Below are 23,863 nucleotides of genomic sequence, written 5' to 3'. Positions count from 1 at the left end.
ACCCCTGGCCACCGATGCAGAATGTGCAAACTTAACCACTGTGCCACCAGGCCAGCCCCCTATCATTTCTCATCCTGAAAACTAATCTACTGATGTAGGAGGAGGGATTTTGACTTTTGTCTTCATCTACATAACATTACTGACACATACTTCATTTACTCAAATAAAATTCACTGGTTGATCCCATAGTAAATAATTGTGCAAAAAACTTACAGATAGTTATTCACAAGTATTATATAATATTTTACATTGCAAATGAGTCTCATATCCTATTGATGGGTAGACATCAGTGGTTCAATAAACATTTGTCTATATTTAAGTGGCTGAAGTGGAAAAACCGCAATTTGCTCTGAAGCTCTTTCATAGCCCCACCACACTCCACTCGAGTTTCAAATCACCGGCAGTAACGTTTCTTCTTCTTCCCTGAGTAAATCATATTTTACCTTTAAAGATGTAAAAAATTTCTGTCGTTAGTAAGAGCAGAACTGCTTCAAGAAATTAATTAAAGTGAAATTTATTTTTATAAATATTAGTTTATTTCATAAAAATACAAAAATATAAATATACATTTATAAAAATATGCATGAATTAACACAAAGACATTCTTCAACTAAATAAATATGGCAGTAATAGTCATTCCTATTTCTTTAGGGATATATATTCTTATAGGACTTTACAAAGCGGTTGCACAATATTTCGTTTCATAGTAAAGGTGACTGTAAGCCAGTTAAGAAAACATTTATAAAGTTCTTATAGCTAAGCAAAGGCACAAAAAGCCTTTTTATGTACGTTGATTGATTATTGATGTGATATATTTTCCTTCAGAGATTGTTAGGCAAAGAGGGTGAACTGGTTATTATTACTTTTTCTTTTAGTCTATGTCATTCGTATTCATTCACAGAAACTTACTGATTAAGCAAACCCTTACTAAGACAACACCTATGTATTGTTTGTAATTTCGATTTTTTAAAAATTTCCTCCAAGGAAGAGAATGCAGGCCACTCAATCTAGTAACAAAGAGAATACCTCCACTAACATGGATCAAGTCACATGATGCTCCTAATCTCGGTCACTGTCGTCACCCCCATACATATCAGCAAGTTTTTTAAAACGCGGCCCCCAGTCGCTGAGGTAATCGTAATCTTGGTTACCATCTGCTGTGAGAGATTCTAAAGAACTGAGCGAATCTGCTATGGAATCATTCCCTTCATAGGCATATGTTGCCAGTGAATCATAAGGAGGTGCACTTGGGTCTGAGTCATTTTCTTTTAATCTTCGATGGATAAATTCTTGTACATCAATATTTTCCCACAGAGGCACAGTCCTCCTTATCTGAAAAATAGTTTCAGGCATTACATCCCTTCTAAGTTTACTGTCTTCTCTTGCTTCTGGATTCCTTAATGTGCCGATGTCAAAAGCTTGGGTGTCTTCTTCCCCACCGCCTTCATCATTGTAGGTCACGATGTTGTCGCGGACATCGTCTTTTGAAATGATCAGAGGTTCCTTTTTCCTTTGTCGCTTCAGTGCAGCAAACAGCACAACTAAAACTATCAACAGCAAAAAAGAGAAAATAGTGAGATGCCATGATTCAGGTTTAAATTAAATATAGCACACTTCTGTGAGTGACATTTGTGTGGTGTGAGAAGTGCTAAGATTGTTTGGATAAGAGTAACTATCCTGTGCAAACACAGGGTGCCTTGGGCCACTGACTGCATGGTATTGATGAAGAAGCAGATATTACAGTACCGTTTATTTACTTTCAAAACTCACTCTCCTGAGGAGCTCTGACATTGAAAAAGCTTTATTCAATTATGGCTAATGCATTTAGCCAATTGTAATTATGTGATACCTCATTCCTCTCAAATGCATGCTTTTTTAAAAATACTTAAATTCTAAAGCTACAGTTGTTATTATCCCAAGAGACACTGAGCACCAATGTAATATTTTCTTAATGACTGAAGGTAATATATGCAAAACGTTACTCGAATTTGTATAGTATATACATGTCACATGTATACGTGTTATACACATGTATATATGTAAGTGTATATATACACGTTTATATACACAAATATGTGTGCGCTACTAATCTCATCCCTTCCCATAGCTCATATCTGTTTAATTAAAGTCCTTTATTGACCTGGTTTTGCAAGCCTGTTTCAAATCTGAAATATAACTCTATAAGCTACAATATAAAATTCAAACTCAAATATCTTTAATTTATACTCATCTTACAAGACAGCTCAGGTTTTATCTTGTTGCCGAGGACTTCCGTGACTTACACAGTTGCATTCAAGCTTTTTAGCAAAAACGTTAATTGTACTCCCTCTATTTACTGCATTGTTTTTATTATTTACATATCTATGAAATCAAGTAAACTGTGTACATCCCCACATAGGACACACTGTCTTATTTTTTGTTACATTACTGGAATTTAATGTCTGCATGTATTTGACAATCAACATATGCGAAATAAATGCATTTTGCAATTAAAAGCACATTTGAAAAATAAGAAGAAACATATGATTTCCAAAATATAAATTTTACATGGAAAATGGACCAAGTCCCTAATTTTATACATAAGAAAAGTTTAGAATTAAATTTAAAAAATTTACCAAAAGCACACTTACACGTGGTCCAGGAGGAAAAAAACCCCCAAAAATAGGTTTCCCTTAGTTTAGGCCAGTAAAATATTTTGTCAATAGTATTTATGTTTCATTGAGAAACGAGACAATTTTGGCTCAAAAATCTATCATTCGTTTTCTCCATCTTTGCACCAAGATTACACAAAGCCACTGATATACATTGAGACTACACTTTCACCATGGCCCTTGAGATCCCCATAACTCCACTAAGCGCCTGTCCAATGCTATTGTCATATTAGCCAACACACTTTCCTCAGCACCTACTAGTTGGTAGAAAGAAAAAAAACATTCATTAGAAGCATCTTAAATTAACCTTCCCAGAATGGTCTTTGGATGCTGAACTATATTCAGAATCTCTTGGAGACAATTATAAAAAAACTATTCAGTAAAAATGAACTATATCTATACTCTTTCCTATTAAAGGATGAAAATAAGTTAATTAAATCTAAGTGGCATCTGAAATCTACCAGTGTAGTGAACCATACGGTAGAAAAAGAAGGTTCTTTCTAAATTTAATGTTGAATGAGTTCATTTACAAATTCTCTACTTTTCTCAGAATTTTTATAAATTCTGACTATAAAAGAACAATGTGGTCAAGTTATTCTAAGGGTTTCTTAGCTAATATAGTATTTACCGACTTCCACAAATGGACCTAAGAGGTTGTTCTGAGTTTTGTCTCCTCTGTCAGGTCAAAATTATCTTTGTTGTTTCCCTAGACTGAGGTTGTTTATCAGGGTTATGTAAATGGAATTCAAAGAGGCTAAGAGAAGAAATAGAAAGAGTGCATCATGATTTTCATTAATCTGTAACTTGAATTTAGCATTTCTTTCTATTATGAATATCACCATAAACTATAGTGATAGTAACAGTATGTGTGCCTATTAAACCAATAGAAATCACAGGTATTTTATATTGCATTATAGATATAACTTATCTCAAATGATCATTAAACTTGTACTAGAACAAGGTACATATGACAATAATCAAGCACATCTTCGGTTTTTGTTTAATTTGGATAAATGTATGTCCTTTTGTCTTACATATCCTACTCTTACCATTTTAAATGACTATTCTAAATAGGTTCATAAATTTCTTCTAATAAAAGCATCCAAGGAAAAAAAAGATTAAAAAGCCATTCCCTAGGTTTTGATCCCTGACTTTGCCTTGTAACATAGATGTAAACTAAGAACTAAATGTTTTACAAACTATAACGGGTAGGTCTAAAATATTTGTCCATGCTGTATGACTAACTATCTTGCATAGTAGACTCTTTTAACTATAAAAAGGCATTAGCTGTGTCCAGTCATTAGTAAAAGATTTGAAAAACAGTAAGAATGCTTTAGGAACTTTGATAATGAAACCTTCTGAATTAGAACCAATTTTAACTAAAATAATAAAAAATCATTCCATATTTAGACAATAAGTTGGGAAGGTGAAAAACAAGACATGAATGCCTTCTATATTGCTCAGGGCAGAAAGGTGGCAGATATTTTTTCTTTTTTCGAGGAAGATTAGCCCTGAGCTAACTGCTGCCAATCCTCCTCTTTTTGCTGAGGAAGACTGGCCCTGAGCTGCCATCCATGCCCATCTTCCTCTACTTTATATGCCCATCTTCCTCTACTTTATATGTGGGACGCCTACCACAGCATGGCTTGCCAAGTGGTGCGATGTCCGCACCCGGGATTCGAACCAGCGAACCCCAGGCCACGAAAGCAGAATGTGCGCACTTAACCACTGCGCCACCGGGCCGGCCCCAAAAGCTGGCAGATTTTTGAGAAGAGAAGAAGCAGCTTTCTAGGATTTCTGCATAGAAAAAAATATTATACAATTTGACAATGTTATAATATCCAAACTTATTTGGGGGTTGCTTCTGTTCCCCCATGTATGCATGCATGTCTTTAATTATGTGTGTGTGTATTGTTTTCATATAGAAATAAAAAAGTCAAATTTGAACTATACATACTTCCATGCTGTTCTAAATCAGGAAAGTAGAACTATTTAAGCAAATAAAACAATATGATATCAGTAGCACTCAGCCAAAAGGGTAAGCCAAAATTCAATCTCCATGGGGATACAAAAATATTTTAGAGAGGAGTTGAACTTTCTAGCAGCGGGTGAAGATTCAGACGGCTGATGGTGATGTTAGTGGTGCGTATGTTCTAAAGCACCCTGGGAAAATATTTTTCTAAATAGTTGGATCATCTTAACCGAGACAATGTTTTCCCCCACTTTCCTCTAGCCCCTACTGAAGTCCTGCAAGGGTATCTGGCCAAAGGGATTTCATCCAGAGAGCCTGAAAGCATTTGCAGTGAAAGGGAGCCAGCACATATGAGCCTTGGAATGCAAACTTGGCTAGCTCTCCTGCCCTAAGCATAAGCATTTTGGATGAACATTTGATGGAAACAATTTTGGGGGAAACGTTTTACAGTGGAACAACTGTTTAATTGAATTAAATCGTTGTCCTGTTCAGGCATGGTCAAATAAAACATTTGCTATTGGAAATATGACTTTATTTAGAAAACATTGCAGGATTCGGTATAACCACAACACCATAGTGATATTGAAAAGAATGAACTTAAACTTTAATTTAGTGTATTGCACCACTATATAACACATTTTATGAAAAAAAAAGATTATCTTGTTACAACTTAAATGCGTTTGCAACATAGATGTCTAATACACGTAGCAGTATTTGCTATTATTATTTGTCAAGATAGTCTTTGACTTTGAGAATAATAATTACATGGGGGAATTCTGAAATGGAATAATCTGGGTTTGAATGCTGGTTAAAACCCTTTCTAAATGAGTGAATTTGTATAAGTTATTCAGCTTTTCTGTAGAATGAAAGTATTTACCTTATAGAATTGGTATGAAAATTAAAGTGATTATTAAAGTAAATATCCTTAAAATAATGACCATGGTTAGTTAACACTAAACTTCAGTTTAGTAGTAGCACTAAACACTATAAATATAAAATATATCTAAATATATATATATATATATATATAGGGCCGGTCCCGTGGCATAGTGGTTAAGTTCATGGGCTCTGCTTTGGCAGCCTGGGTTCATGGGTTCAGACCCCAAGCGCAGACCTACACCACTCATCAGCCATGCTGTGGTGATGACCCATATATAAAGTGGAGGAAGATTGGCACAGATGTTAGCTCAGTGCCAATCTTCCTCAGGAAAAAGAAAAGAAAGAAAAAATATACATAGCATTAGCCATTATATCTTTGGTTTGGTCTCTAGAAAGTTAGATTTATCTTCATAGACAAAAATTCAATTTTTTTCTTCTAACTGAAAGAACAATTTTAATGAAAATTTGAAATTTTCAATCTTTAGCTCTAGAGAAGAGTGCTTTTCAGTGTGTGATCACTGGGCAATGAGAGAGAATTCTGGGAGTTAAATGAGCATCCGAGGGTGTAGCTTACCGAGAAGAATGATGACACAGAGGAGGATGGCGATGAGAGCTCCTGTGCTCAGGCCAGCCGTGAGGACCAAGGCCTCTGCGCTGCAGGACTGCATGTTTCCCTCACTGTCGCAGGCACACACACGAATAGTGAGCGTGCCGGTGCTGCTTTGAATTGGATAATCGTTGTCAAAGATTAAAATGGGCAGTAGATAGGTGCTCATTTTGTTGCGGCTATATCCGTCTTTTCGAGTCATGATTCCTGCTGTATTATCTGGGGTAAAAACGATGGGGGGGTAAAAAAAATCTCACACCAGGTTTCGCTTTTGCATCTTAAGGTCTCATAATTTTTACTTTTAAAAATATTTGATACCTTTATTGTCTACAATGGTGAAGTTGGGGTTGAGGGGAAATTCTGGCACTGGCTCAAAGAAGAATTTGTGGCCTCGGGGAGGATCGTCCTTGTCCATGACACTGACAGTCTGAATCAACTGAAACCAAGTAAGTGAATTAAGTAAACGACAACAAATAGTGACTCTTCTTATTACAAGACATTTTACATTAGTGTTTGTACCGTAAATATGTCACTGAAATTAGAGAAACAAAAAATATGCCGTTTTCAGAAAATGACGTGAAGATTTTTTTTATGGTTTTATCTAATGTAACTTATTTGATTAAGAATAAAAAATGTCCATCAAGTATTAGTTTGCAGGATGTCTCTATAAATTGTCGTCTGATTCCTGGCCATTGCTGTGTCCAACCTTAAATAAAAGTTTGGTCGCTCCAACATCTATCCTTTTTTGACATTGCTAGAAAGTGCCAGTCTTTTTTATTATTAACTGGTTAACAATATGGTCCCTCCGCTAGATAATGATTGTGTCAAAGGCAGAGAACATAAAAGATGAATTCTTTTAAAAACATGTGATTAGTACAACCACTCATATAGATTAAGAATACTACTCTTATAATTTTAGAAAAATGAGCAATATGCCATATAATACCAGAAAGAAAAAGATTTTAAAGCTATGGGGCACTGTAACTATAATGATATTGCATATTTTATTCCAATAATTTGCCTTCCTTTTAATGGTATTTGCAAAGTTTAGAAAGATATACAAATGTAAGCATTTAAAGTTTTGTAAAACCAGGGTCAAAGTTGGAGATTACAGCACGTGTTAGCCGTGCTGACTGTAAGTCAGGGCTGTGCCACGTGTGAAGATGGAGCAGCACGTGACAGGTCGGGCAGAAAAATTCCACTGAGCATTTTATAGTAGAAACAGTGCTAAGCTGCACGTCGGGGGGCCTGTTTTCTAGTCCTGGGTCTGCCATCTGTGTGATTTGAAATCACAGTCATTTAATTACTCTTACTTTCAAATTTCTCTTCCACAAAACAAACAGTTGCACCACCTCCAGGTATAATAGTCCAACTTCTGTGATGAACAATAATGGTCTGTGATGAACAATAATGGGAATTTCACAGTAGTTTAATATATCCATTGTTTTGGTTATTGTGTGCCTTCTATAGCCATGCCAACCTGCATACTCGCTATTCAATATTTTCTCCTCTTCAGTTTGATATTAACTATAATTTCTTTCATTTCGTTGACAGAGTGGCATGTAACCTTATGTTTCTTTATACGAGGCTTCTGAAAATGCACAGCTATTAAGACAAGCTTAATGCACTTTTTCCTCCTTAGAAGATTAGATCAATCATAGAAAACATTTTACATAATATCTAATATTCTTACTCAACCTCTTGTTCCAGATTAGCAATAATATATCTAATATGTTAAATTATAAATAAATTGGACCTTTGATTATATGACTGAGTTGTTGATTTAATTAGATTGGCCCTTGTTTAAACATATTTTAAGAGAGAACACAAATCAGTAGTTTAAAATATATTTGCTTTTCAACCTTGTTAATTTTAACAAGAAAAGTGTTTTACATCAAGTAGATGAACGACATAGAAATTTTAATAGTAGTAGCGTATATTAAAGAATTATAGTTTATCAATTATACTTTATCATTCTCAATTTTTAATATATCATTAACTCATGTGAATCAATAAAAGAAAAGCATACTAATAGACAAGTATAGAATATTTATAGGCCATTGCCAGTTGACTTGTATCCTTCCAAAATATACATTCAACTCCTAATCCCCACTACCTGTGAATGTGATCTTATTTGGAGATAGGCACTTTGCAGATGTAATCGAGTTAAGATGAGGTCATATTGGTTAGGGTGGACCCTAATCCAATGAATGGAGTCCTCGTAAGAAGAGGGAAATTGGATACAGAGAGATACAGGAAGAATGTTATGCAACAATGGAGACTGAGATTGGAGTAATTTGGGTCTAAAAACCAAGGAATGCCAAGGACTGCCAGCAACCACAGAGGCTAGGAGGTGGCAAGGAAGCATCCTCCCCTGGAATCCTCACAGAGAGGATGGACCTTCTGACACATTGATTTCAGACTTCTAGCCTTCAGACTGTGTGAGAGAAGACATTTCTGTTGTTTCAAGCTCTCTAGTTGGTAGTAATTTGTCATGGAAGCCTTAAGAAACTAATATATCTGTGAAGATTTTTGAAAATTAGCCACACATTTAGGAAAAAATGTTCAGCCTCAATAATTTTGGAGGAATTCATGTTACAATTATAATGAGATATTACATATTGGTAGACATTTAAAATTTAGCATTGCCCAATAAATAGGCAATCATCCACATTTGGTGGGAGTTATCACTAGGTATATGGCATATTTGGAGAGCTATTTGAAAGCATCAGTGAATATTTATTGATAAAATTTATTTATTTCTACTTTAAGGATTATATAGATGGAAAATAACACCAGGTAATGTATAAATATAAATGTACTGTAATGCTCAGTATAGTGCTGTCTGGTAGAGTAACATTTTGTTTATAAACCAAATTTCTGTCAATAGGTGGGTAGTTGAGTAAACTAATTAATGTGTAGCTATACTATGAAAATTAAGCATCAAATTAAAAATAATCATTTACTGAACTGAGACTATGTCCATTAGATGTTGCAAAGTGAAAAAAGGAAAACAAGTTTTAATCCGAATACCTGTGTAATGATTCTTTGTTGGCAAAAAAGAAAATAAAAGCATTTTTATTTTTGTGAATGTAAGTGGAATGGGGTATGGATCACTTTCTTAGCCTGCTTGGGCTGCCATAACAAAATACCACAGACTGGAAGGTTTAAACAACAGAAATACATTTTCTCACAGTTCTGGAAGCTGGAAGTCCAAGATCAATGTACTAGTATGGTGGGTTTCTGATGAGAGCTCTCTTCCTGGCTTTCAGACGGCTGCCTTCTTGTTACATCTTCACATGGCCTTTCCCTTGAGCTTGTGCATGGAGAGAGAGAGAGAGTGATCTCTCTGGTGTCTCTTCTTTTTTAAAAAATTTATTTTAGTTAAACATTTTATTCTGAGACAAATGTACGTGAAATTTATAAGAAATAATACAGAGAGGTCCCATGCATCCTTTATCCAGTTTCCTTCAATGGTAACATCTTGTAGAACCATCGTACACTATCAAAACCAAGATTTTGACATAGACACAGTCAAGATACAGAACATTTCCATCACCGCAAGGATCCCTTGTGTTGTCCTTTTACAGCCACATCTCTACCTGGTTGCCCCCACCTCCCCGACCGCCTGGCAACCAATAATCTGTTCCCCATTTCTAAAATGTTCTCATTTCAAGAATCTTCAGCAAGTGGACCCTTTTTGGGATTCACTTAGCTTCTTGAATTTGTAGATTTATATGCTTTACGACATTTTTGAAGTTGTACATTGATTTGACAGGAGAAGGGAGGGCCACCTCATTATTTGCAGATGGGGGTAGAAGTTGATATTCCCTACTCTACCTCTGTTGACACCCAGTGTCAGGGAGGGGTCTTCATTACTGCTGGGCAGGGGTAGGATTTCCATCTCCCACTAGGCATCTATTGATAACTCTCTCTGGGTGGAAAGGGTAGGAGTGACTTGTTACTGCTCCCCATCTGACTTTCACTTATACTAAAAGCACAGGAAGTGGTCTCATTACTGCTGGGCGGTGGTGAGGGTCCTGACTCTCTTCTAGCTTCCTCTAACTCTGGTGTCCCTTATTTAAAACACTAATCCTATTAGATCAGATCCCCACCCTTATGACCTCATTTAACCTTAATTGCTTCCTTAGAGGTTCCATCTCCAAATACAGCCATACTGAGGGGTTAAGACTGCAACGTACGGATTTTAGGAGGACAGAAACATTCAGTCCATTACAATCTCCACTGAAATAGAAGAAAGACTGTATTTCAGTTTGTTTTCTATATTTAAAAAGACATGATGGAATTATATAGTCTTAACATCTATTTACTTTTTCCTTAAAGAAATATCTAAATAACTGGTTAAAATTTCTTTCAGTAAAATTTGTGCAGTTACTGTCATTTGTAAAATACTAGATTAGTGTCAAAAATGAATGGATCCGGGGCTGGCCCCGTGGCCGAGTGGTTATGTTTGCGCGCTCCGCTGCAGGTGGCCCAGTGTTTCGTTAGTTCGAATCCTGGGCGCGGACATGGCACTGGTCATCAGACCACACTGAGGCAGCGTCCCACATGCCACAACTAGGAGGACCCACAACGAAGAATATACAACTATGTACTGGGGGGCTTTGGGGAGAAAAAGGAAAAAAAAAAAAATGAACGGATCCTACATTTGCTTAAAATTAGAGAGATCTTAAATATTACTTTGTAGGGGACTTCGTAACTCTGAAAAAGTCTTTTTCATCTCAATAATATTAAAGTAAAAACACCACAAACAAAATATAAATTATATCAAGCCAAAATGTCCTGACTGGGCAATTAAAAGTGGCAAAATGTGATGAACAAAAAATTACTCCAATTCCCTTTATACTAACATAGGACAATTTCATTTTCATACTTCGTGTTTTATCTAATGTATTTCCATTCTATTCATGAAAATAACTGATTATCAGCATAATTATGAATCCTGGTAGAAACTTTATATATATATATATATATATATGATACTCATTATATATCTGGTATAGGAATTAAAGCATATATTATAATTTTTCCTATTACCTCATGGATTCCATAATAAAAACAATTTTAAAAGTCATCCTTTTAAAATCTTTGTGGGTTTTTTGGTAAAAGGAGATAAATAAGTGACAAAGAGGATTGACAATATTTTGCATAAAAAAAACTATGCAAGTTAATTACTGTAATGTCAAATGCCTTTGTGAAGAGGAAAATTTTTAAAGTTTACAATAATTTGATTTACCTGACCAGCTTTTGCATTTTCACAAACAAATGTTTCATAGTACATGGCAAATTCTGGAGCATGGTCATTGATATCCAGAATTCTGATGAAGACAGGGACCTGGCTACTTTGTTTTGAGTTATCTGCAACGAGAACATGTGTAAGATTTCAGTCTCATTTACAGAGAAGCCAGGATACCACTCACCCCATTTGTAACTTAGCAACAGATCATTTCGGTGGTATTCACTTTCCTGATTGGATTGCTGATGGATAGCTCAGCATTCTTACATGATCCAGATGGAAAGCATGATAAAAAGAAGAGACTATGATTGAGAATGAAATACTATTTGTAAGAGAGAATTTTCTCAGACTGATCAATTATATAAGATTATATTTCTATCCCCCAGGAAGGTGTAAAAAGAAAATCAAGTTTAAAATAAACAAAATATTTGACAATCATTAAAATAATTTAAAAATCCAGTACACTCTAAATCATTTCTCTCAGATCTTGTTAATGATAAAATCATTCCACACAAGAATGAGAATCTACTTAATGGCATCATTTTATCACTTTGGTGAAAAATAATGTGTTCAGATGGATGTATTTCTAACTTACTTATTTCTGTGGCTGTAATGGTGATGTTGTGCCAAGGAGATGATTCCCGGTCAAGGGTCTTCAAAGTGAAAATAGAGCCATTTTCGGAGTGGATACTAAAAATCCTGTCCATATCAGTATGCCGATCAACAGAGTATCTGCAGAAAAGAGATTCATAAATCCAGGCATTGTTTTAAGATTATTAGTTGATCTACTATTTCTTATAGGCAATTCACAAAATGTTCTGATAAAGACATGACCAGAAAAAGGCTAATAATTTTCTTGCATTGTTATTTAATATAATTGCCATTTAGACAGTTTGATATATTTGGCTGTTTCTGTTATTCTATGATTATGCGTTCTTTGGAGTCATGATTTATACTCATGAATCCTAGTGGCAACTTTTGAGTTTTCAGTTGTCACTTGATTTATTTATCCTATCATAGACCTGTTAAGTGCTTGAAACATATGAAGCAGTCATATTACACTTGATAGAGTCAAATTCATTACATAAATTGAAATTATGTTAAAACACATAAGAACACGTGTCCACATAGTCCTTATGAGGATAAATGAATATAGAGAGGCTTTTGTAAAATACACTCCTCTTGAATGGCTCTCTATTCAAGGAACATCTCAGCCGAATCAAAGGCCATCCTCCAATCTATCCCTCCAATACTTTCCATACAAAAATGAAATGACACATTACACAGAGTTCTGTGACTCTTTTTCATCAGAGCTGGATATGGATGATGTCACATGAACTTTGTATCACTCTATGGTTGGCTTACCCTCCCCCACAAAAAAGATGTCCACCTCCTACTTCCTGGAACTTGGGAATATGTTTCTTTCTAGGGTAAAAGTAACTTTGCAGGTATGATTGATTAAAGACCTTGAGAAGGGAGATTATCTTCAATTATCTGGATGGCTATAAACGACTAATATTATCTAACATTTTTGCATCTGTTGGAAATTTCTGCTGCTGAGTGTTTAAGTGAGCCATATAGGAAACTAAGTGTTTCTCAAACATTAGTGATCATATGAATCACGTTGGGATCTTGTTAAAAACAGATTCTGACTCAGTAGGTCTGGTGTGGGAGCTAGGATTCTTTCTGCCTTTCTAAGATACTCTTGGGTGAATTACATGTTGTAGGTCTACAGATAAGGTTTTGCATAGCAAAGTTAGAGACAATGGGATAGATTGGTTAGAATGAGGACAGAAAAAGGAATAACAATGACAGATAACTAACTGACTAATCAGCATCTGGTGTAGTTCACATTTTTCTAGTTATCTTATTAAAGGCACTTAGCAAATGAACCCCTTTTTGATCTGTGAATTAGGGAATTACAGCTCCCGTCATAAATCTGTAATATATTCACTATCGGGCACTGATTTTGACAAACATAAGCAATAGATATTTAGCAGCCAATGTTCTAAATATTGTGCAACATTGATAATATTTAAAATATTGGGTGAAAATATATTTATCTAAGTTCTATGATATTTTTGTTGTTTTGGTTGTTTTAATAAAGAAACCATGACTCAAGTCTATTGCTGTGAGAACTATGTTGAACTTAAGGAATTCATCAGTAAATTCAGATTTCCAAAATAATTGTAAAAATTTAGTATAGTACATCATGGTTTTTGCCTAATTTATTTTCTGCTAAAGTTTAGAAAGTAATTGTTTCCGACTCAAAGATACTATTTCAAAGTGAGTATTTGGGTATGTGGAAAACATATATACATTGGATTTCATCTCAAAGGTGGACTAGCCAAGAACTTTACATAGTTGGTCTCAGGTTCCTTTCTGTACCTCACTCCCAATGTATAGAACCAGCTCTGTCACCTTCTTGTTTGTCTTTGGGAAGATTGTGCAATAGATGATGGAGCTATATAGAAATGGTAGTATTCCCTTGATAATTTTCCTACATGGTGATATAAAAAGAATTTGGGAGATTAAAAAAAACCTCATATGACATATGGTCACTGTTCAAGAATAGATATACTTCTGGTGTGGAAAATCCTAAGGAGATAGAGGATAATGAGAAACCTAGACATAAAAATAAATATATAAAAATGCATAATGGTGTGTATCTATATATACATATATATACGTATGTCCTAGAAACAAAAGTTATATTGGGTTTTAACCAACAATTCATTGTCAGACTAGGTTCTGAGATAGATCTTATTTTTAAAGTAACTATTAATGTACTAAAATTGAGGAAGTCATATTAAATTTTCTCTTTTTAATCTATATTGGTTAATAGTACTAAAATAAAATGAAATATAGTCTTTCCTCTCTCTACGTGTCAACCCCCCCTACAATTTGGTTCCTAATATGAGCTGATAAAGTCACTAGAACATTTTTTCAAATGCTCTAATTTCCTTAAATACTTACACCAAATTCTGCTTATGAGTGAAAACAAGTGTAACATGAACACAAAGAAAGCAAAGTAAAAGAACATAACTCAACCACATCTATGTGTTCAATGAAACTCAAGTCATGATATTCACCTGTACATATTTCTCTCCATTGTTGGAAAGGTCAATAGTTAACCATTATCTGCTTCTGGCTGAAAATAGACCTTGGATTTCTTCCTACTGTTTGTATTGAAGATCAAAATCTAAAGCCCATTGCTACTTGCCATAGAGAATAGCAAGGGGGTTCCTATGATTGAAGAACAGCTAACAATTCTAACATTCTATGAGTCCAGCTTTGCCTCACTTGGAGCTTATGCGCGATCAAAATAAGTCTGAGTTTCTCGCTGCCTACTCTTAGGTTTAACCTTGAAAGGCACTGTTTTTCAAGTTAAGAATTCATGAAGGAGAATCACTTTGATGGTTTAAAAATAGCTCACTTTAACATTAACACTGCAAACTTTCAGGTCTATATTCAGAAATTTGCCCTTGTGCAAATGATGTCTCACTATTTCTCAAAGGCCAGAAATTACTTGCTTTTATTTAGAAGCCAATGCTCTATTTTCAACACAGCATAGGACGTTCTGGTTTACCTATTAATAATAAATACACCGGATTACAACAAATGACCAGAAAGACCTGATAAACAACACAGGACAAAGCAATCCCTATGTGCCAGCAGACAGTCTATTAAAACAACAATATTTTATTAATCTTCTTACATTGAATTTTGAACAGTAAGTTTTAAAAAAAGACCACTAGCACAATCTTTTGAATGAACACATGTGCCAAGACAAGATCCAACCATATAGACCACAATAACAAGGGAGAAAGCACAAGAGAACAGCCTGTGGAAGTTGAACTCTGGTTTAAGTTTCTTTGCTTTTCATTTTTATGTTCTAATATTAAGAATCACACACATATCGGATCCCTGTATTTCCATCTATTACAAAAAATGTAAATTAAGTTACAGATATAAGAGCAAATCAGTAATATGCAGAAACATGTCAAAGATAGCATTCCTTTTCCTTTACTGAATTCCAGGTGCATCTTCCATAACATAATGAGGCTATAGGTTTGCTCTTTCCTTTCTATCTCCTGCTTTCCAGAAACGCTTTTCCTAGCTTTCATGCTTTCGTACTTCATGAAATATGAAAGCTTCATTCCCCTTCAAAGTGAGACTGTGGCTATACAGTGCTTGAACAAATAGTTCAAATCATTTTTTGTTTTTTTTTGCAGATATTAGTGACATTATTTTTAAATTATTATTTTACTCTCTGTAATAAAATCAAGCAAATAATAGGGAAGCTCTGATATATAGGAATGCACTTATTCACTTCTTCCACCTTATGGTGGAATCATGTACATTTTACTGAGGCATAACTAAATTTCTCACCAGTGAGTTTGTTTTGTACCTACTTCTCGATTTGACTGCAGTAAAAAGGATTTCTTCTAAAATTCGTTGAACTTTAAATATGTTGAGCATAAAATCGGTGTGAAATGAGACAACATGTTCTTTCCGAACCTGTAAAGCTATAATCAACCCTATAGGTCGGGAAATCCATGATTACTAATGAGATGAAGCGGAGCTGACAACAGCTGCTAATTGTAACCATAATCTCATGTTGCAAGTGGCAGATGTATTTCAGAAAATATGTTTGATGAACAGATTTACCGGTGGGGTGAGAATTAGTTTCCAAACTTTCCCTGGAAAATGTATCTCCATGATGCTTATCAAAACCTATTTCTGCTCTGGGGATCAGTCATCCTTCTAAATTCTATCAGAGCAACCTAAAGAGTCACATATTACAATGTTGTCTCCTTGCTGAATTATTGCTGGTTTTTTTCACACTATAATTGGATATTGAAAGCTGTGTGGTTTTTTTGCACACATTTTTATGCCAACAGGAATCAGCCTATATGCTATAGTTTCCGGCATGGCCTTATATATCCACAGACTTTGCAGTATAATTTTAGGAACATCCTTTGAGATTAATTTGTTCTCTCAATGTTTTTCTTCTCTTTGTCGTAATTCTTGAGATTTTACAGTTAAAACTACTGTTCATTGTTTTTTCAAGTTTTGAGTACCCCATAAAAAGCAAATATTTCTGGAAGACATATGAACTTAAAAATTTATCAGCCACTTTTATACAGTGTGAAGCAAGGTTGCAAATTTTACTATCAATCTTTTATCCAGAAAATTTATTCTTAAAATTGTGTGCTGAGGAAAAAATAAATCTAATTTTCTATTAGTGATGTATCACTTACAAGATAGTGTGTTATTTATACAGTAAATAGTTTATTAAGAAGTTTAATGAAATTAGCAAATATTCACAATTAATAAAAATATATAAACCTATATGTATATTTTAAGGTGCTCTACTTAATAAAAATTAGAGAGTTGATAAATTGTTTCAAAGTTTGAATACTTGATGGAAGTAGAATAAAATAGCAGTGGGTATCTGTTGAGGGGAGAATTAAAAATATCTTATTTGCTACAAACTTTCTTGTGCAATCTATGTTTTCTAAAATGAATGACTACAATTATATAATCAAAAACACGTTTAAAGATGATATTTTGAATGTCCTCTTCTGGCAAATATGGAATAACGTGGTCTAGACTTACCACCTCTCTCTCCCCCAAAAAACTAAAAACCAGATGAAATATATGAAACAATTAGTTTTGAAGCATTAGACACCAGGAAACAAAGACAGTAATCCCTGAGAAAAGAGGACGAAATGATGTGATCTCTGAAACTTCCCTGGCTTGCTGCCTGGGAGGGCTCCTAGATAATACAAGAAGTGGGAGCCCAAATGGAGTCTGTCAATCCTGAGTTCAGGAGGTAATGCTGAGAATCTGGGGACACCAAGGTAGCTAGAATTCCCTGAGCAGAGTCCTTCAGAGGAGAGAGCGTCATAGAGAGTGAACCACAGAAATGTGGAGAAGATCCCACTCAACTCTTCAGCTGAGAATTTATCAGAATCTGCATTGGAGCAGATAAAAGGAAGCCCCAGAAGTAACCAATCACTGGGATTAGAAGGAGCAAAACTGTGAATTGGCATGTGACTGAGAAGAGTTCTCGTTCCCACCAGCCAAAGTGGGAAAACTCATAACTCACGGGGCTTTGGTAGACTGCTCAGGAAGTTCCTACCTGATGTACGAGCAAAATTAGTCCTGGACAAAGGCCTGCTAAAAAGGCACAAAAGCAAGGTCCAAAGGATCAAACTGTTTCAAGTAACTTAACTACACATCTGAACATAGCTGAAGAGTATTTACAAAAATGAAAACTATCCATCACGAAACACAGTAAAAGCACATCGTTTGTTATCCAGTAAAAAATTACAGGCAGGCAAAAAACAGGAAGATGTGACAGCAAAGAAATATCCGTTGATTGAAACCAACACAGAAATGAAATATTTAATAGAATTAGCTGACAAAGATATAAAAATGTTATTTTTGCTACAGTCCATATGTTTAATAAGATAGAGGAAACAATAAGGAAAGAATATATGTTTACATGGATAATGATAGATATATGTCCTTAATAGCACTTCTAGAGAAAAACTACAGTCTGTGAGATGAAAACTAAATAAAATTAAAGATTAGATATTGCAGAAAAATCATTAGTAAACTTGAAGATGATGGTGAATGGAAAGTATTTAAAATGACTAAGAGGAAAAAACACTGACAAAGAAATAAAGAGATTATCAGTGAGCTGTGCCACACTTTCAAGAGACCGAAAATAATTATAAGTAAATGCTCTGAAAGAGAGATGATAGGTAGTACAGAAAAATTTTCTAAGTCGGGGAAAAGCCATAAATTCACAAATCCAAGAAGCTTAATAAACTTCAAGCACAAAAGGAATGAAGCGTACTATAGACAGGCACATCATAATCACATTACTTAAAAGTAGTGAACAATTTAAAAGTATCCAGAGGAGCAAATGGCAATTTAAAAAGAAAGAAATAAAGATAAAGACAGTGCAAAAATCTAAAATTCTATACTCAGCAAAAACAGAGCAATAAAGGGAAATAAAAAGCAATCCAAAATAAAATGCAGTATTACTCCAAAGAAAGCAGAAAACAAGAAAGAGGAAACAAAGAACAGGTAAAACAATCAGAAAATAAATAGCAGGATGATAAATTTAACAGTATCAAAAGTTAAATGTACCTGGTCTGAATATGTCAATTACAAGGTACAGAATGTTAGAATGTATCAGAAAGCAAGACACAACTATATGCTTCCTATAAAAAACGTATTTTAAATATATATGTAGAAATAGACTAACCACAAAAGGATAGAAATATACTCTTAAAAGAGTAATTAAAGAAAGATGAAGTCCTTATATTAATATCAGACTATCGTGAAATGTATCTAAAGCTGTACTTAGAGGGAAATTTATACCACCAAAATGCACACGTGAGAAAAATAATAGGTCTCAAATCAGTGACTTCAGCTTCCAAATCAAGGAAATAGAAAATAAGAACAAATGAAACTCAATGTAGATGGAAAAAAGAAGGAAGATCAGAGCAAAAAAATAATGCAATAGAAAAAAATGAACACAATTGAAAAATCAATGAAACCAAAAATTAGTTCTTTGAGAAGATGAATAAACTGTAAAAATGTTTAGTCACACTGGTCAGGAAAAAAAAAAGAAAGTAGATACAAATTAATAATATCAGAGAAGGCGGTCCTTCCTAGAGATATGAAAAGGATAATATGAAAATATTTTGAACAACTTTTTTCAACTTTGATGAAAGTCACAAATTCCCTGAAAGAGGAAGAAAAAAGAAAACAAAGCAAAACAAGCAGTACAAGAATTGGATAACCTGAAGAGACTTACAACTATTAGAAAAATAGAATTTGTAGTTATAACACAGAGAAAAAAGAAAATCCTAGTCCTCAATATCTTTGCTTTTAATTTCCACCAAACATCTGAGAAAAAATAATGTCAATTTTATGCACACTCTTGGAGAAAATTCAAAGGATGTTCTACTTCCTCCTATAGTCCATGAGACAGTCTTACTACCTTGACAGCAAATCCAAAGGGCTTACATGAAAAAAACAACTATAGAATAATATCTGTTATAAACATAGATGCAAATTTATTTTTTAAATTTGCTAAATTGAATCCAACAATATATAATGATAGTATAATGTGGCTAAGTGACATTTATCCCAACATTGCAGGGCTTGTTTAATATTTGAAAAATCAATCAAAATAATGCATCATTTTACCATATGTTCATCCTAACAGACACAGAAAATATCATTTGGCAAAATCCAAATTTTAGTCCTGATAAAAACGGTCAGAATCAAAGCAACAGAAGAACATTTTCTCAACTTCCTAAAGATTATTTAAAAAAACCTACGATAGCATCATACTGAATGATGAAAGACTAAATAATTTCCTCAGACGACAAGGAGGAAGGCAAGAATTTCTGCTCTTATCACTTCTATTTAACATTGTTCTGGAGATTTTTGCCACTGCAGTAAGGCAATGAAAATATATGTAAAATTAGATGTGCTTGATTTGTATACATAAAACCACAAACATGGCTGAAAAAAAAAGCCCTATATAAGTGGAGAATATACTTTTTTTGGTGGGTTTATAGATTCAATATCATTAAGGTGTCATCAGTTCTGCCTACATTGATCGACAGACTCAACACAGTCCCAATAAAAATCCCAGAAGACTCTTTTGTAGCAGTTGACAGATGAAAATACAAAGGGCCTGGAATTCCCAAACAACTTTAGCAAAAAAAAGTTAAATGACAAACACACCTAATTTCAAGCATTTTATAAAGCTACGCAAAAGTGTGTCATTTTTGTACACATAGATAAACATATAATTAGAACAGAAGAGAGGGTCCAGAGTTAGATCCATACATACATGGACAAATGAATTTCATCAAAGATACAAAAACCATTCAGTGAAAAGGATAGTCTTTGCCACCAATGGTGCTGGACACGTTAGGTATCCATATACAAAAAAGAAAAAAGAACTATGACCAATACCTCACACCATATAAAAATTAGCTGAAAATGAAATGAATCATAGATGTACATATAATACCAAACACAATAAACTTATAGAAGAAAACATGGAATAAGAATTTGGGGATCAGGGAGATGTTTCCTATATAAGGCACTAATAGCTGGACCAATAAATTCAAGAGCTAATAAATTGGATTTCATCAAAATTAAAAAGTTCTCATTTTTGAAAATCACTTTAAGGGAAGGGTAATACTAGACACTGATTGGAAGAAAATATTTTCAAATCACATATCTGATAAAGGACTTATTTGTATTGTGTGTGTATATCTATATGTCTAGATATCTAGGTATAAGTATGTTTCAATCAATAATAAACAAATAACCCAGTAAAACTTTGGCTTTTTTTTTTTTTGTGAGGAAGATTGGCCCTGAGCTAACATCTGTTGCCAATTTTCCTCTTTTTGCTTGAGGAAGATTGTCACTGAGCTAACATCTGTGCGAATCTTCCTCTATTTTATGTGAGATTCTGTCCCAGCACTGCTTGATGAGCAGTGCTAGGTCCACGCCTGGGTTCTGAACCTGCAAACCTTGGGCCGCCAAAGCAAAGCATGAAAACAACCACTATACCACTGGCCCAGCCCCTGGGCAAATATTTTAATAGATACTGCATCAAAAACACATATGGGTAGCACATAAAGGTATGAAAAGATGCTCAACATCTTTAGCCATTATAGTATCTCCATAAGAGGAACAGAGATACTATTATACGTATTAGAATGGCTAAAATTAAAAAGGATGACTGTACCAAGTGTTGGTGAGGATGTAGATAAATCAGAACCGTCATACGGGCTGGTGGGAATGTAAAACTGTATAACCACTTTAGACCATACGGCAGTTTCTTAAAAAGCAAACTTATATCCACCATATGGTCCAGTCATAACTCTCCTAGGTCTTTACCCCAGAAAAATAAAAGTATATGATTATGCAAATACTAATACACAAATGTTTGTATGCGTGCTTGTATACAAATGTGTATAAATGTACTGTAATCTCCAAGTATTTGAAACAACTCTAAATATCAACCAGTAATTGAACAGATAAGCAAATTTTGGTATTTCCATGTATTAGAATACTACCCAGCAATTAGAAGGATGAACTATTGATGCATGCAGCAATATGAAAAAAAATCTCAAGATAATTATGCTAAGTAGGACAAAAGAGAATAAATAGCGTATGATTTCATTTGTATAAATTCAAGAAAATCCAATCTAATCGAATTGATATTGACAGAAAGCAGATCCGCATTTACCTGAAAATGGGGTTGGGTTCTGGGAAGTTAGAGAGGGAGGTATTACAAAGGGGCACCAGGAAGCTTTTCAGGGTAAGAGATATGTGCATCATCTTGATTTTGCTGATGTTTTAATGGGTGTATGAATATGCCAAAACTTATCAAATAATATAACTTAAACATACGCAGTTTATTGTCGGTCAATAATGCCTCAATAAATCTGTTAAAAAAGAATAAAAATGAAGTATGATTTTCTAAGCTAACATGTCTGTAGTGTTAGCTTATGAAATTCCCTATTGTGGGCAATGGAAAAAATGAAGAGAAACTAGGTTGAAGTCTGAGGGACAGAAGCCATGTTTTGCCTTTTGCGTAATTTTGTGCTTGAGGGCTCTGCTTAATACCCCTGAAGGCAGTTGAATTAGTCTACAAATGAGAAACATTATTAATTATCTCAATCTAATGATCTGGTCAGTGAGAAAGCACGGTACATCTACTAAAGAACTGGCTGTGTATTCTTGTCAACAATAGTTTGAATCCTCAGTCAGCTAATTATTTCTACTGTGTCCTTGGGAAAGTTCCATAAACTCTTTGCATCTAAGTTTATTTTTCTATAAAATGGGGGTGATGACAATTGTACCTGCCTTATAAAGTTGCATTGAGGCTTAAATGAACTAATAAATCTCTTTAGACAGTTTTTAATTCATAGCAAGTGCTCAATAAATGATAATTATGTTATGGAGGAAAGGATAGGCAAAATGTTTGATAGTCTCATGTGATGAATTTGATGAATTTAAATTTTAATAAATTCAAATTTAAACAATTTGAATAACAAAACATATATTTTCTTGCTTCTGTTTGACTCAATGATAAGATGAAAACATTTTTGTAGAAAGCAGTGTTAAAGATCCAATAAAGCTTAATGAGACTCTTGATGTTCTCTGGATAAGTAAACGAATATCCTCGGCAATGTGGAAGAGCGAATGAGCGTGCCTTTCTCCAGCTCACCAACATGTACTGAATTCCTAACATGCAAGATATCATACAAAGTGAACGAGGAAAGGATAGACAGATTATTGAGATTTGGTCTCATTCATATGAAGAAATGCTCAATAGTTTGGCAATAAATGGTTCCTCATCTGAAAGAGTTTATATACTGCCACTTGTCTACAGTCATTTGCGATGTTAATTGAAAAATGACTTTTTCAAAAATATGATTGTGGGATTTTCGCATAAGTGTTTAGTGCTGCAAAGATTAAGGAGAAATGAAGGCACATTGACTACTTTTTTTTGGAATCTGGCAAAAACTATCAAGGACACATACTTATTGAGCATTTACAGCTATTGGTATGAACAATCCCTATCCTTTTTCAGTGTAAGTGGTGGTTTATTTCCATTTCAGTATTGCAAAGAACGTGAAAGTACTTTAAACTTCCTTTTGTTACTTAAAAAAATACATGCACGTATAAGAGATGCCAAAACCAATCAGTCACATAACATTTTAATCAAATACAAATAAACATTATTTTGGATATAAGCTTGCTAGTACAAATACATAGACCATTGGAAAACTAGAGTACTTATTCATTTCATTTTAGGAGTTTTGTTTTATACAACATGGGGATTTTAAATTAATACATTTTATGTATGTTGATAAAAAAGTCAGAGTAAAATAAATCTCTATTCATTGGTATTATTATAACTCATGTTTTAAAAATAATGTTGAACAATATTCAAAATACATAATTTGAATCCAAACATTAACAGGGGAAGTCAAGTGAATTCTATTCTAATTAACCTAAAATTAAACAAATATTTCAAACTAATATAAACTCTGAGTATTAGCTACAGATTAAAATTTTATGGCTTGTGTCTTTATTTTAATATATATTAATCAACCAGTAAATTAAATATTCATTAGGATATAGTTAGTGCAACAAACATCGCTTTGTAAATTAACACTGTTGAATAGTCATTATGTCTTAAACATTTCGTAATTCCATATTTAGTATCGTGGTTATTAATTTTCTATGTGTAATGGTATGACATAAATTCTAGGAAATATGGGCATTCCCAATAATAATTTAGCCATTTATTTTAGTTAATTAGAAAATTAAATTTTAAAAAGAGCTGAATTTTAGGCATTTTACCAGCCACACGTTAACAGATAATGAATTATGTAGCTGTCTCTTCAGGTCTCAGTGTCTTTATCCACATA

General features: G+C 34.0%; 1 protein-coding gene across 1 annotated transcript in view; it reads right to left on the bottom strand.

Moving 5' to 3' along the window:
• Positions 1 to 586: 586 nt before the first annotated feature.
• The window catches only part of CDH9 (cadherin 9), a 132,080-nt gene continuing 108,803 nt past the window's right edge, over positions 587 to 23,863 (bottom strand). The window contains exons 8-12 of the mRNA XM_044779463.2: positions 11,962 to 12,098; positions 11,367 to 11,488; positions 6,428 to 6,545; positions 6,077 to 6,328; positions 587 to 1,547 (exon numbers count right to left, since the gene is read on the bottom strand). Coding sequence (XP_044635398.1) covers positions 1,060 to 1,547; positions 6,077 to 6,328; positions 6,428 to 6,545; positions 11,367 to 11,488; positions 11,962 to 12,098 — 1,117 coding nt within the window. The 3' untranslated portion in view covers positions 587 to 1,059. The remainder of the gene's footprint in view (positions 1,548 to 6,076; positions 6,329 to 6,427; positions 6,546 to 11,366; positions 11,489 to 11,961; positions 12,099 to 23,863) is intronic.

This window comes from Equus asinus, chromosome 10, assembly GCF_041296235.1.
Source record: "Equus asinus isolate D_3611 breed Donkey chromosome 10, EquAss-T2T_v2, whole genome shotgun sequence".
NCBI classification, from domain to species: Eukaryota; Metazoa; Chordata; class Mammalia; order Perissodactyla; family Equidae; genus Equus; species Equus asinus.
The sequence above is the reverse complement of the archived record's forward strand: the minus strand, read 5'-3'. Positions and strand labels throughout refer to the sequence as shown.